The sequence below is a fragment of the Andrena cerasifolii genome, chromosome 6, assembly GCF_050908995.1.
Source record: "Andrena cerasifolii isolate SP2316 chromosome 6, iyAndCera1_principal, whole genome shotgun sequence".
NCBI classification, from domain to species: Eukaryota; Metazoa; Arthropoda; class Insecta; order Hymenoptera; family Andrenidae; genus Andrena; species Andrena cerasifolii.
Window position 1 is genome coordinate 10,042,713 of NC_135123.1, and position 14,920 is coordinate 10,057,632.

At 39.4% G+C, this 14,920-nt stretch overlaps 1 protein-coding gene across 21 annotated transcripts; it reads left to right on the forward strand.

Annotated features, from left to right (window-relative positions):
- B52 (serine and arginine rich splicing factor B52) lies at positions 1 to 14,919 on the forward strand. 21 transcript variants are annotated; one of them, XM_076815101.1, is made up of 12 exons: positions 1 to 161; positions 3,187 to 3,313; positions 4,073 to 4,143; positions 5,705 to 5,785; positions 6,535 to 6,558; positions 6,710 to 6,766; positions 7,040 to 7,109; positions 12,648 to 12,721; positions 12,848 to 13,036; positions 13,368 to 13,493; positions 13,826 to 13,948; positions 14,014 to 14,919. In XM_076815101.1, exons 2-12 carry the CDS (start codon positions 3,188 to 3,190, stop codon positions 14,165 to 14,167), a joined length of 1,095 nt encoding a protein of 364 aa, XP_076671216.1. In that variant the 5' UTR covers positions 1 to 161; position 3,187; the 3' UTR covers positions 14,168 to 14,919. The 21 variants fall into 21 exon arrangements, with proteins under 21 accessions (XP_076671216.1, XP_076671210.1, XP_076671222.1 ...); XM_076815095.1 differs by lacking the exon at positions 5,705 to 5,785 and adding an exon at positions 5,815 to 5,910; XM_076815107.1 differs by lacking the exon at positions 5,705 to 5,785 and adding an exon at positions 5,815 to 5,910 and having other exon boundaries at positions 13,886 to 13,948.
- Position 14,920: the final 1 nt, after the last annotated feature.

Here is a 14,920-nt window from a genome sequence, read left to right on the forward strand (position 1 = left end):
TTGTCTTCACTCGTGCGAACCCCGGTTTGTTTCCGTTATTGGAGCGAGCCATCTTGCACCAAACGCCGATCGTTACTTCTTCTAGCAATTTCAGTGGTATCGTATCGTGAAACAGCATAACGTTTTAGTGGACAAAGCGGCGTGGTTTCACATTTATTCAGGTAAGTTTGTGAACGTGTTCTTCATTCTATAAAATTACGTACATTCGAGGGAACGTGATTTGTTTGCAAATATTCCCGTTTTATGGATATGTAACAGCCACGGCTCGCGGCGAGTGTTCTCGGCACGTCGTACCGCTATGGATTAACTCCAATTCGTCGGCGATAGAATATCCCATTTGTGTTTTCATCCATTCCGTTCAAATAATCGTGTTCGTTACGAAATTTTCTCTTGCATATATCAGTGACGTGGCAATCGCTATCAGTAATCTACGTCATATGGATAATCGGGTGCAAGGTATTTTTTTTTTCCGTAATCAGTCACGAGAGGTACGCGTACCACACGCAATTAGTTTATCTCGGTCGTTATCGTGGCCTACGGATACTCCCGCAACGTTTACCTTCGATATTAATTGTTCGTGCATCGTATCGATGATTCTCGAGAGGTTTCCTCGCATAGCAGCGACAATATTGCCCAATAAATAGTCATTCTACCGTAGTATTAGTTATTTTTGCAAAGTCCGGCTATCACGTTTCTTATACTCGGTGCCCCAGGATCCCCTGGGACGCTTTGTATACGCGTCCACGCCAAATCGCTTGCGTAGTGGAAAAAACGGCGTTAAGTGATCGCATGACCGCCATTTTATGAAGCGAGTGTCCAATAAAAATACGGTTTGTCGTCCGGGTGCTTCGTACATACTGCATTCCCTAAATCGTTTCATTCTTGTAAACAACTTTGCTCGCCTACGAAAAGCAAGCGAAACGTTTTGTTGAATAACAACGTATCTATTGTTTTTAACCTTTAAAGGTGTTTATGACGCGGCACGCGGAGGGAAGGAAAACAATGCACCACGTAACGGTACATTGTTTGCCTGCGGAGTTTAATCCGTGCAACGTAACGAGGCCGAAACTAATTAGTAGCACTGCATTCGAAATAAGAACAATGAAAATTTTTAATTTATTTCTACCTGAATTTGCAATGCAGGAACGATTAATTAAAAACCCTTTAAAGGTTGATGCTCTCGATAGTGAACGTTCACAAAACATCGAGGCTTGTTTAGTTTACTTTGTTGTACATTGTTTTACGTGTTTGTGCTTGTTTTAAGTTTTGTTCGTGACATTAGACGTGTTCGGTACGTTAAAGTTCTTCTTTTGACGTTCAAATGTACAGGGTGTCCCAGGTTATTCCGTTGAGTGCAATGTGTGTTCTATGAACAGAAATAAGGGAATGATATAGGAATAAAATAAATAACCAACAGGCTGATATAAGTAGAATACAGTAAAGTGCATCAATAGGAAAATCCCACTGTTTACATCCACCTCCACCTCGAGGTTGAATGAATCATAGTTTATACGAGGTGTTTACTATTTCGAATTGTTAAAGGTGTTCAATGTAGCTTCTTAATGCAATCAGCTATGAACAGATTAGATTATTATACGAATATCGTCGATCTATTATTTTGTGATATCGAACTAACATGTCTGTTACCTTTGTCCTCGTATTTTATATTTTTTTTATACAATTTTGTAATAAAACGTTTACTCAACGGAGAATTCTGGGGCATCGTGTATAGTTGATGGAAGAAAGCCGCCGTGAGAAGGGGACGCTCTTAAGTGGGTGAAACAATAAATATATAGCGTCCTGTTCTTTCCTTTCGTATGGTAATCGACATCGAGTATATATGTTCAGCTGCAGAAACAAGAGCTTCAAATTTCATATCACTTCGTCCAAAGTGGAACGCGCTGTATCTCTTCCATCGACGATAAACTTCGCGTTTACTATTGCGGTTGTATAATTACAAGTACCGAACGCGGCTGATGTTCACACTCATTCTTGTGTAAACACATTTTTGGCTGAGTAAGCATGGAGATAAACACCTTAGCATACTTACAATGATTCATATCTCATCCATGCTTCAAGTATTGAGTCATTTATTTTCTTTTCATTCAAACGTACAGAATATTTTTTTTATCCACAAGTGCATGAGATGTGCTTAACATAGTTACAGAGAGTCACATTAAGCTGAGCATTTAAATCACTATTATTTTTTTTTTTTCAAGCCTTGAGAAAGAGTAGAGTTTAACATTTATTCAGCAAGCTGCTCCAGCTTTTTCATATGTACTCGCAAAAGATAGCTAATAGAAACTATTGCCTTGTGTGGTATTGTTTAAATATTTTGGTGGCATTTATCTATGCCTGTAGTTGGACTGCTTCCATTATTTTTTTACGAGTATGCAATTAACATTACATAGCTTCAAATTACAATTTTATCATTTGTATAAATGTATTTCTTCTCTGGTAAACAGCATGTTATTTTTCCTTCTCTCTTTTTTTTGTATTATTTTTTTATAAGCAGTGCAGCAATGTTCATGCTTATTCGCAATAATCCTGTACTATGTTAACATTGTTTAAAGTCCTGAGAGTACCATCGTTGTGTATGTAACTGTTCAGTCGCTTGTTAGAGTTTTGCACAGTTCTGTGTGGGATGACTAATAAAGGATGCAGGATGAAATATAACATGTGTCTTACGTGTAACATGTCGATTTAGATAATCTCTTAGATTCTCTCGTTATAATGGCACTTCTGTATTGCACTTGTGACTAAATTCATTTGATTTTATCGCTCGAAGATACCAACTGTATCTCGCGAAGCTTCCTTTTCTACGCGAAACATTGCGTGTCCTCTTTACTTTACTGTAGAAATATGAAACAATACTGCTAATCTCAACTCTGTAAAGTCATTGTACGAGTTGCATTGCATTTCTCAGCCAGAATATTGGAAATTAACGTAACTTATGTTGTCATGTGACTAAGCAGCAGGTTCTCAAGGAAGCCTGTTATGTATGGTGTTTTTATATTTTCCTTTAAGAATGAGCACCCGAGTATTCGTTGGTGGATTAACATACCGGGTGAGAGAGCGCGACCTTGAGAAGTTCTTCCGGAAATATGGTAGAATCAAGGAGGTCGCTATGAAGAATGGATTTGCCTTTGTGGTAAGTCTAATGTGGTTCAATTGTTTTTTTTACAGTATGGTAGGGACAAGGGTCTATGTCGGTGGGCTTCCATACGGCACCAGGGAAAGAGACCTTGAGAGATTTTTCAGAGGCTACGGTCGATTCCGTGATGTCCTCATCAAGAATGGTTACGGCTTTGTTGTAAGTACCTGTATCGAATTCTACACGCAAAACCTAACACTTCGCTGTACTCAATTTGGTCCGAAAAGTCTTTGTCAAGCCATTCGCTACTCGACGTTTCTGAAAATATTTGGGAAGAAAAAATGCATAGGCACAGAAAGAGACGCTTGTTCTACTTGAAAATGTACGAAAACTTACGAAAAAAAAAGATACAAAAATTGCCAATTTACTGTTCGATCGTGGACCAAAGCGTGTAGAGTGTAAAGTGTTCCACTTTGAAAATAACTCGAACTCGTGAGTTGATCTGACCTACCTTGAGCCCTGAACACATTGGTACTGTGGCTGCTTAGTGGAGATGTGTGCTGGTTTTCATCGATTAATCTACAAAATGTTTGTAAGTTATGCATAATGAAAGAAAAATCGTGTTACTCCTATGCAACATCTAATTGCCTATCACTTCTGAGGTAAAATGCTAATTACAAAGTTACAAACAGTATCATGTATAAATATGTCCTCAACATTAATTTTTCTTCTTCTTTTTTTGACAGAAAATTTCATCTATTAAACTCTGTTAGGAAATCTTCTAAAGTTAATATTATTTAGATCTATGAAATTACTTTTCTACATAGGTTTATAATCCATGGACATTTGCATCGATGATCGTGCAAATGTTCCACAACACTTACTAAGAATTATTAAATAACAACAAAATTGTACTGCATGAAGAATCTGACGTCTTTTATCTCATCTTGATTCATAATATAAATTCTCTGTTCGCAGGAATTCGACGACTATAGGGACGCCGACGACGCCGTCTACGAGCTCAATGGAAAGGAGCTGCTGGGAGAAAGGTAATGTATCATCCTACTTCATTGATACGTACATTTTACAATATATATATATATATATAAAAAAAAAGAAAACATGTTAGGAGAATGAAGAATGGTGTAGGTAGCATGTTTTGCATGATTAGTTTCTCTTCACAGTTCATTTAAATTGTGGATCGTCGATCCATGTATTTGTTTTCCATTCTTTTATAATATTATTGATGCTAGGTATAAAATATGTACCATTGAAACATGTAGCCTTTAATCGCACTTTTTTTTAAGGATACAGATTTTTAAAACAATTGCAATATTGTTAAGATGTATTATCATTGGAAGTGCAACATTAGCATACTCTATGTGAAGAATTTTGACTTGTAGTTAAGAAATGTGTACTAAATTTCAAGCTCGGTTCGTTGGAGAATGTTTCTAAGAGAAGATTTGTTAATGTTGCACAGCGTAAGTAGGACTGTTCATGAGAAGCAATAGCATTGGCAATGTTACTTATTCTTTTAATACCTTTTCGTGCATTATTGAGTGAAGTGTTTCCGTTCTAAACGTTTCGCAGATTTGCATTTTTAAATTAGAGGCATTGTAGAGTTTTGTTAATTGATAAATGAAAAATGATAGAATGAAACAAATTATCTCGCTTTGTACATAAGGATTAGTATAATTTGTGTTACTAAAGTCACTTGTAAATTTGTGTAATATATCGAATAATGTTTGCCCCTTCGGAGTTTTACTTTTGCTTTACCGTGTTCGAAAAACAGAGCCCTTGTATATTTTAACGTTTTTTATGGTTTCGTTTGGATCTCATCTTGTACCAGTGATATCTGCTGTTGCTTCTGTATAATTTGAAGTGTAAACTATGTACTTTAAGTTTACACATTTCAATGAACGGCGTCTGTCCTCCAAATTATCGATTGCGTTTGTTCTGGAATAAAAGTGCATCTTTTTACTTAAATAGCCGATGTGACTTGCCGCCATTTTGAACTACTTCCATCAATTCCCCGATTATAAAAGTGACTATCGAATACACTTTGTATAATGAATGCCTCAGCATTTTAAGTAATGTATATTGCTTCTTTAAGTAAGGAAAAATTTGTCGAAACTAAAAAAGAAAAAGAAACGCTACACAGTAGTCGATGCGTTTTCATAATTCTCTGGTGATCGTGTAACGAATGTCTCTTGTCCCTTGAACTTTGTGTCGACAAAGCGGAGATGTATAGCGAGCGAATGTACAGAGATCCCAGTCAATTATGAAAAGGCTTATCAGAGTTAAGAGTTGTAGAGTTGTTAAGTGGACATCAACTAGAAAAAATATATAGAGAAAGAGAGGGGATATGAAGACAAGCTTGAGAGAGAAAGAGAGAGAGAGAGAGAGAAAGGGAGCGGGGACAGCGCCTCGGTGGCTGGACTGATGATAGGATAAAGGCGAGTCGGATGATGATGATATTTGAACGGATTTCGAAAGGAGAAGGCTGAGGAATGGAAAGAAAAATGGAAAAGGATGGAAGGAAGGAAGGAAGCAGCTTTAGAGTAAGAATTAGTCGAGGACTTAGGCGGGGTTTTGTTGGGTGTGTTTCAGAGTGGCGGTGGAGATAGCACGGGGTGTTTCAGGGAGGCGAGGCGACCGTGGCTACGGACGCTCACGCTCCTGGAGAGACAAGTAAGCATATCCAATGTGTCTTGTTACAGAATTACTGTAGAGAGGGCCCGGGGGACACCTAGGGGTAGTGACCAGTGGCGCTATGGTGACTCCCGTGGTGGTTATGGGGACTCGAGGCGATCTGCGTAAGACACGCTATCCTTTTTTTTATTTTATCAGAGCGATCATTATCCCCTACTCCCCAGCAGGCAGCCAACATCGGATATGCAAAATCTCTTTATGGATCCCAAGGAGATTAATGTTCCCTCGCTGAAACCAAATTTCTCACCACCTCAATGACTCATTTATCTGTTTCTAATTCGACTTTGTTGTAGAGAAAATGATTTTGCATATCGCCCGTTCGGGGAAGAACGTAACCATGGATATGATGAGCTCTTGATTAGAGATCGCGTTAGCAAGCATTTGCCTTTTTCGTGTCACAGCGAAAAAGTCCGTCTTGGCACGCAGAATTCTCTAAATTAGTTTCGAATTGGTTGTCTTGGATTTGACTGCTCTACCCGAGCATGTCGAATTTTAGAACACGAGTTACAAAAGGAGAAAGCTAGTTCTGAGAGAATGGGAGTGAATGAATGAAAGTGAATGAGTGTGAATGAGAATTAATCTAACACGTTCTAGCATAATGCCTAGAGTGAATCCAAGACCCTCCCGGACATTATGTTCATTACTGTGGTAGTTGCGAGAGAGAGAGAGCGAATGGTAGAATGATGTAATTGGTGACTAATAGATGTGTGGTATTGTGTTTGTTACAGCCGAGACGATATGCGGCACGACAGGTACGCTATTGCTGCATTTTGAGTAGATTTGATTCGATTGGAACAGGTGATTGATTGTGTGCCTGAGCAATGAATGCAGAATCTGTAGTTATTTGCTGAAGGTTTAACCAACGATCCGTTATTTCTGTTCACATGACATCCCTTTTTGCAGAGATAGTGTGAACAGAAACACGAGGACCGCATCTAGCTACAAGCAATCATTGCCCAGGTACATACATCCAATGTTACGCTCTAACGATACATTTCTTAATAACTTAATCAATTTACTATTTAAAATTTACATTATATATAATATCTCTTGCAAATACATTCAATTTTATAAATCAAGTCTCTTGCATTTCCATTACTTAGAATTTGACTATTATCTATACAAATTTCAAAAAAAAATCTATTTCATTTAATATAGTCAGGTCCAAGACAAACCTGCTTCTAGCCGTTTTTAACTCGACAAATTATAATATCTATGATTTTCCTTTTGTAGATACGGACCCCCGACACGCACCGAGTATCGCCTCACAGTGGAAAATCTCTCGAGTCGCGTCAGCTGGCAGGTAAGCAATATCTGTACCCTTTGCTTTCGTATTATTTTACCATCCTCTGATAGCTTTTTTCGTGAGTTTGATTGCTACTCGAGGTTCTAGAAAAAGAATCATGCGATTACACTGAAAAAAAAGAATAATGCGGGTACTAATATATACATACGTATATGCTTTCTCTCGTCTGGCGATGGTTCCGCATTTCGTTACCCCCGAGTCGAACCAAACTTACTACGCGACAATTTAGTACGTTTACATATAATATTTTTATTCGATTTTTCTTTCGTCATTTTAAGTTCGTGGTTTATACTCATCCAAGCTTCTCTATATTTCCGAGTTACGAAAAAAAAAGATGTACATTTTGATCAAGTAAGTCTGTGGCATTCGATATCTCAAATTCTTTGTCCAAAAAAATGTATACACTTCCGCTCGATGACGAGAGACGCAAAAGGCCAGTTGAAGTACGAACGAACGAGAATCGGGCGGAAAGGGAGTAAAGAGTGACGAAAAGGTGCGACACAGGGAGGAAAGCAGTAACTGCGTACGAGATCCTCGAAAGAGCCAGGCATGTGAACTCTGAGAATGCAACGTTTGCCCATTGAAGAAGAGCGTGATCTTGAGGAAATCGGAGCGTACAGTTTACCCCGCGTGCTTTGGAAGAATGAGGTGCGGAGAAGAGAAGAGACATCAAGCTAACGAACGGAGGAGGAGAAGACAGAGACACGATAGATTGACGACAAAGGGCAATCTGGAAAGACATAGGGAAACATGCTAACGATGTGGGAAATACCAGGACGCACTCCATCTTCCGAAACCCCTTAGAAGATGTACATGCATACGCACATATACCATACGAATCCATGCCAACGAATCAAAAAAAGAATAAGCAGACAGAAATCGAGCTGCCTTGCGTGTATATAAGTGGACCAAGTCTTACTTGATCAATATACATTACCACATACAGGGAGTTAATAAAAATATGGGACATTTTTCCAGGATCGTTTCTGCACATCGAAATAATGAAAAAGGTGACGCTTAACTTCTTCACTTATACCCTATTTTGTATATTTTGAGGACGCGGTCTTGGAACGCCTGTGCAAGGGTAACCTATTAACGTTATTACTGTTCTTATTACCACCATCATCGTTACTAATCGCGTGTAATTGTAATTGGTTTCATAAACTTGACACGAGTAGTAATCCATAATAGTGGTAGCAGTAAAAGTCGAACGTTGAACGAAATTGGTGTCTAAAATATAAGATAAGACTGTTGCTCTTCTTCAGGCGGTTCAGGCTCGCGTTTGAACAAATACAGAATAGCCTGTAACTAAAGAGTTACTCGTTATCGAGCATACGAGTTTACGTACCTTTCTCGTTACTTTAATGCGTAGAATCGACCCTGAAATCATGCCCCACACTTTTATTGATACCCTGTATATATCATATACAATCTTATATCGGATGATTTCTCTCGGATGATTGGTTGTCTTTTGATGAAAGCAAAAAAATTCTCGAATCGATTCTCTTCGACACGCGTGTGTGTTCCTTTTTCAATTTATTATTTCATTTACGTTCGGCCAACAGTTGAGGAAAAACAATAAAATTGATGTTCTTTCCGAAGAGCCAATGTCCTCTTCGCCGTGGAGGGGCGCGACCGGTAGGGCCAATAAAGAGACTGATGCGCGATGAGAGATAAAGATGACGATGCACGCGAGATGGGCTCGCCTTGAGGTCAAGTGGCACCAGGTTGGTTCTGAGAGGTGTCCCGGGGTGAGAGAGAGACAGATAGCCGCGTGTGGCACACTGGGTACACCCTACCACCTACCGCCTACCACTGCTTGCCCACGAGTGATACACGTGGTGAAACCCAGTGAGAGAGACAATCCCAGTGATGATGATAGGTTCTTACGTGTCTGCGAATCCTCTCTCCGTCGCTGTTCGCTGGGAGAGAAAAACGTCCGCCTTCTACGATCATCAATGACTCTGACCAGTTTCTCTAGCCCTGCATGGTCTTTTACAACCATCGATACTGGTCCATCACTATTACCTGACGCTCTGCCGCATCCTCTGATCCACGACATACACCACCAGATACATGTCCAAACGTATCCTTGCATCATACGCTCTCTGATACTTTTACCATTCGCCAACACCCCCGCCCATGCCTCCACGATGACCCACCTCAAGTCCATCATGTAACTACTGTCACACTTGTTACTACACCACGACTGTTACTGCTATTGGTACGCCACCAACCTAGCCATCTAGTAAGTCAGGCAGCGGCCACCCATGAGGGCATACACGGGCCGAAACCCGAACCATCCCGCGACTACGCCACACAGATCCGTTCGACCCGACCAAGTGCCGTTGTGTCTGGCCTTTCTCTGTCTGTTGTCCGTAAGCAAGGTGGTGCCTGGGTCCAAGGTAAATGTGTCACCTTAACCGAGTGTACTCTTTAGATATATACATTATATCTATTATATATATATATATATATCTATATATATACACACACTTGTACTTACTCATTTATATCGTCATATGTATGTTTTTATAATGTTCTGTACATTTATATACAGGGTGCTCTCGAACTCTCGTCCAAAAATTTACCAGCCGATCCTGGGGACGGTCCCGAACCAGGAATGGCATGTGACTACAGGCACGCGAATGAATAGTTGAGGAGGTATTCTTAATCAGAGTTGTTAATTTTGGCTGATTTCGAAGCGACTTGATTCTCTACTCGAATTTTTACTATTCAGTTTTCTGTAGGAGAGCTTGAACTTTCTAAACAATTCTTTTGATCAGACGCGAGGGTAGTGATGTTGGTAAGAATTATATTTTTTGCGCTGTAAAAGTAACTTCGCGTCTTGACAGAAGAATTGTTTAAAAACTTTAATCCTTCCTAAGTAATACTTAAAAAGCTAGACAGCACAATCAGTAGTTTCGGAGACGACGGTTCGTCGAGAGAGCCAAGCGGAATTAGCAATTTTTGGTAACAGCCTCTCCTTAACTGTAAAGTTGCAAGCCTATAGTTGTACGACATTTCTGGTTTGGAATCACTCCCAGAATCGACTTGGTAAATTCTTGTACGAGGGTCGGAGAACACCCTGTACACTAACGCTCAAAAGTTGGGTACACGTGCTGGTGATAAAAAAGGCACTTTCAAATTTATTCTCTTTAAAGACAGTTTTATTGATAAAACACGAAAACTATGAAACGTCTCGGTCGTGGAGTCTCCACCGATTTCAGTAATAATGTTCCTCCAATTCTTCTGTAAGGGTTGCTACGATTATTATCTGGGCCGTGGGTGATATAATTCGTGAGTTCTCAATCCTATTCATCCCATAGTAGTTTTTGTGGTGGTCATATCATTGTAAAGACGAATATCGTACTAGTTTCCATGTTTTTTGTCTCGCGTCACTTCCAAAATCGTTTAATTCGGGCTAGAGTGTCTAAGTCTATCGGTATTCTGTTTCTCTTTAGAATAATTTCAATTCTTCTGCCATTTTGAGGCTTATAGTCAGAGTTGTAATGTCCTAAAAGTTTATTACTTAAAGCTGAAGGAAAGTTATGGGATCACGCGGTAAGAAAATCTTCCAGAAAATGTGGGAGGATTAAGATACGGTCAGATTATGAACTTTGCACTTAAATTTGGAATATAAATGCGGTAGGTGTACCCAAAGCGTTTTGAGCGGTAGTGTATGTATACCTTTGTTAAAACTGTGCACCATAGTTCAGGTGTTATTTATGATAGATTTCTATCTATTAAAACATTCGATGATCTTGGAGCCGTGCACACGCAAATAGAAAGCAGTACCAGAGGCGGGGGACCAGTTCAACAATTTTAGTTGTTAATATAAATAGATATATCAACTGTGCTCGAAATTAGGCATCCATTCGTTTCATTAATATCGTTCGGCTTATCCATCCATTTATACGTTGTTCTGTTTTTGTAAATGGTAAACTCGCGTTTTCGTAACACGCGGTTATAATTTCGCGGACGAGCGTTCACGCTGCAAATGAAAGGAACCAATACCAACTTTTCTTTATGCAAGGCAATTTGACATGGTGGCTCATGTCCCTTCAGTCTTTTCTTTCTGGGTGTACAATGAGACGCAAAGAGCATTCAGTAACTAAGCGTTTGTAGTTATTCGTTGGAAGAGAATCTGAAAGTGTCGTCGGCGTACACGATTCTTATTACTGTTTTTTTACAAATTGGATACAGTTACATTTGGGATCTTCGCGAGCACGCATTTACACGAATTTAAAGAAACAAAACCGATGTCACGGACGATACGTCGAAGAGAAGACCTCAAGATCAGAGACAATACACGCACGCACCTAACGAGAGAGAGAGAGAGTGAGAGAGAAAGTGAGTGAGTGAGTCTACAACATAAAGCCGTACCTGGTTCCCACAAATACAAGAACAAGCTCCATCGAATAACAAAAAGTTGCAATGGATACCACGCAGAGATTCCCTTCGAAGGATTGACAAGAAGAACGACCGCTACAACCTCAGAGGAAACAACGAAGGACACACATCAAGAGGAATATGAATCTTCCAAACTAGACGAGAAGAACCGTTCGTGAGAATAACCAAGAGATTTCTTTGATAGCTTTTCTTCAGTCGTTCAAAGGAAGCCAGTGAGAAACGATATTTTTATTTTCCATATCGGTTCGATCCCTTGAGTAATTTGTTTTTAATTAGTAGGGTGACTATTTACTGTACACGTGTTATTACGTTTACTTTTGTCAGTCTTGAAATACAAGCTTTGTAATAGTAAGCATTTCTAGACGGAAATTTTTTCAAGCACGTTCAAAAAAAAAAAATACCACACCATACATCCGTTAATTAATTCATATCGATTATCACAAGCAACTGTCTTTCTCTCTGCCTTATGCAGTTCCATCTTTTCAACGATCCATATAGTTTCTGGTCGAACCGCGTATGTCTGGAATTTGTAGTCGCATCTTAAAGAAACTTAAGAGCTTCAAAAAAATGTTTGTATGTAATAAAATTTGTATTGCGAGCTGCTCTGCAGAGATCGACTCGGATATGTATCTGATCGACTCAGACAGAAATGAAGTACCTTCGTTTCCAATCCAAACATACTTCAACACATTTCTCTACAGGAGTTGGAGGTGTTTTCCAAGTGTTACAAATGACTATACTTGTTTTAAAGATTGAATTGCATAAAAAGAAAGGTTGCATCAATTGCAGATACTAAATTCGAGCACATATTATCAACATTATCTATTCAACACTGAAGATATAATGGGCAGACAGGACATTTACTTGGCTTTTTTTCAGTGAAGGATAGAATTTCGCACATACTTATGGAAGGAAAGACATGAGTTATATGCTAGGGTACATAGTGGATAACATACAAAAGTGCACAGGATACATTCTCAACCTCTGCGTAATCGATAGTATAGGAACACAATTGTAGTATTATTCATACGTGAACATTAATCGTATCTCATATGATTAATCGTAAGATATCTTTAGCGTGTCATTGCAATGTACTAATTCGTGTTTCTGTGTGATGCTCAGGATTTGAAGGATTATATGAGACAGGCTGGAGAAGTGACATACGCAGATGCACACAAGCAGCGCAGAAACGAAGGGTAAGTCTTGCGATCATTAACATATATCGCCGTAAATACAGTGATAGATAAAAGAAAGTTTAACATTCTTTTTCTTACCACCATAAATACCTATATTTATTCATTTGTGTAAATTTGATATTACAGAGTCGTAGAGTTTGCAACGTACACCGATCTGAAGAACGCCATCGATAAGTTGGATGACACAGAACTGAACGGACGCAGAATCAGGCTCATCGAAGATAAGAGGCGCGGTCGCCGCTCAAGATCATCAAGCTCAAGATCGAGGTCACGATCGCGATCTCGATCTCGCCGCCGATCCCGCTCCCGCTCAAGGTATTACCGTCGTTCTCGAACCCGATACATTCTGATTAGATCACTTTCAAGTTGCTCCATACATTTTTTCTTGAATATTCGGCATTATAACTTTCATATATAGTTGCTGTTTTCTTTTTATTTCTTTCACTTATTTTTTTAGAATTTACTCACGCATTTAGAGAGATATTTCGGGTTGGTTACTATGCATGGCGCAAAAGATTCGTGTTGAATAAGAATTGAGATCGATATAACATTATACTTAACGTACCTTGAGACCCATTGCTTTTCTTTCGGTTAAGTAAATTTCAAAAGACATCTTCACGAGAATATTTTTTTCTTTGTACTCTAGGAGTCGCCGCAGTTCTCGTAGCCGTAGCCGTCGCAGCAGCCGCTCCAAATCAAGGGCACACTCTAAATCCAAATCAAAGTCCAAATCCAAATCTCCTGAGCGTAGCCGCTCCCGTTCCAAATCCAAGTGAGTATCCCGTATCCTTTGGTACATATTTCATTATTTTACGTTCGTTTTATAATTACATTCGCCACGAATAGCGTTTAATTTTATTTGCTTTGTTTCTTGCGCAATTTTATCAGCAACAATCATCGAGAACATACTTACCACACCTCCCACTCGCGCGTTGGCATTGTGTTTGGGCTCGTTTTGTAGTTGCCTCTCACCGCTTCTGTACACATAACTTATATTTTACCAAATTCGAAAAGAAAGAGCAATTAGCTTTATCGTACGTTTTTTTTTTTTACTTATATACTTTCTGTCCTTTCCTCTTCTTCATTTGAACTATAATTTTACAGATCAAGAGACCGCTCAAAGTCGAAATCTAAGTCAAAGTCCAAATCCAGATCTCGTTCTAGGTCCAAGGCTGAGAGGTCAAAGTCCAGGTCGCAGTCCAAATCCAAAGCCAAGTCTCCCTCGAAGTGAGTTCGAATGATAATAATTAGCGCAAGACAGGCAAATCCATAAGTCGTCTCTTAAATCCCAGCTCTTCTTCCAGAGATAGATCTAGCCGCGAGAGATCGAGGGGCGACAGATCAAGATCCCGATCAGGCAGCAAACACAGCAAAAGCCGCAGCCGTTCACGCTCCCCGATGAACGGGGACAAATCGCCGGAAAGTAACAAACAGAAAGCCGATTAAGAAGAGATGGAGGACGGGGGAGGGGGCGATCGAATGAGAATAATAAATATGACACGGGACTACGGAGAGAGCGAAGCTTTGAACAAGAACACAGTTTTCCTCCTTTGTTTCCTCTTTTCTTTCTTTTCTTTTTTTTTTACATTAAGTACATTCAAGAAGCCAATTCTTCACACCCTTGTTTCATGTCAACCTTTTTTTATGACGCATTACTTGTAATTAACATAATTGCATCATCGTCTTATCGAGAACAAAATTCAGAAATCCCGTTGCAAGGTGAAACAAGGAAAAAACCGATGTAATTAATAATGATCGGCTTAAGTATAATTAATTGTACATGGTTTACTTAAATAGAACCAATTTGTACGTTGGTTTTTTTCCACGTAATTTTAATCACGTGCCCGTGCTCCCTTGATTCTTGGCCCCATCTTTGCGCGCCCAGCGAGGAGCATACTCTCTTCCGTTGCGAGCGCGGGCTGGTCTCCCAGAATCAACGGAACTCCGCGCACAAAACACGACGTTGTCATCCTTGAAAAAAAAACAACTCGCGCATTTAGAAAACTAAGATTGTCTTCATAAGTACCTTAAAACGGACTCTACACGTTTTCGATGTATCGCCGTATATCGAGGAATTCCCAGTAATGGCTTTTTGTATATATTCCTAACAATTCGCATTACAATAAGGAAAATGTGATGTGTATTAAATTTAGCGGTAAGAGGTCTCTTATTATCAATAAAAATTCACGCCAAGCCTAG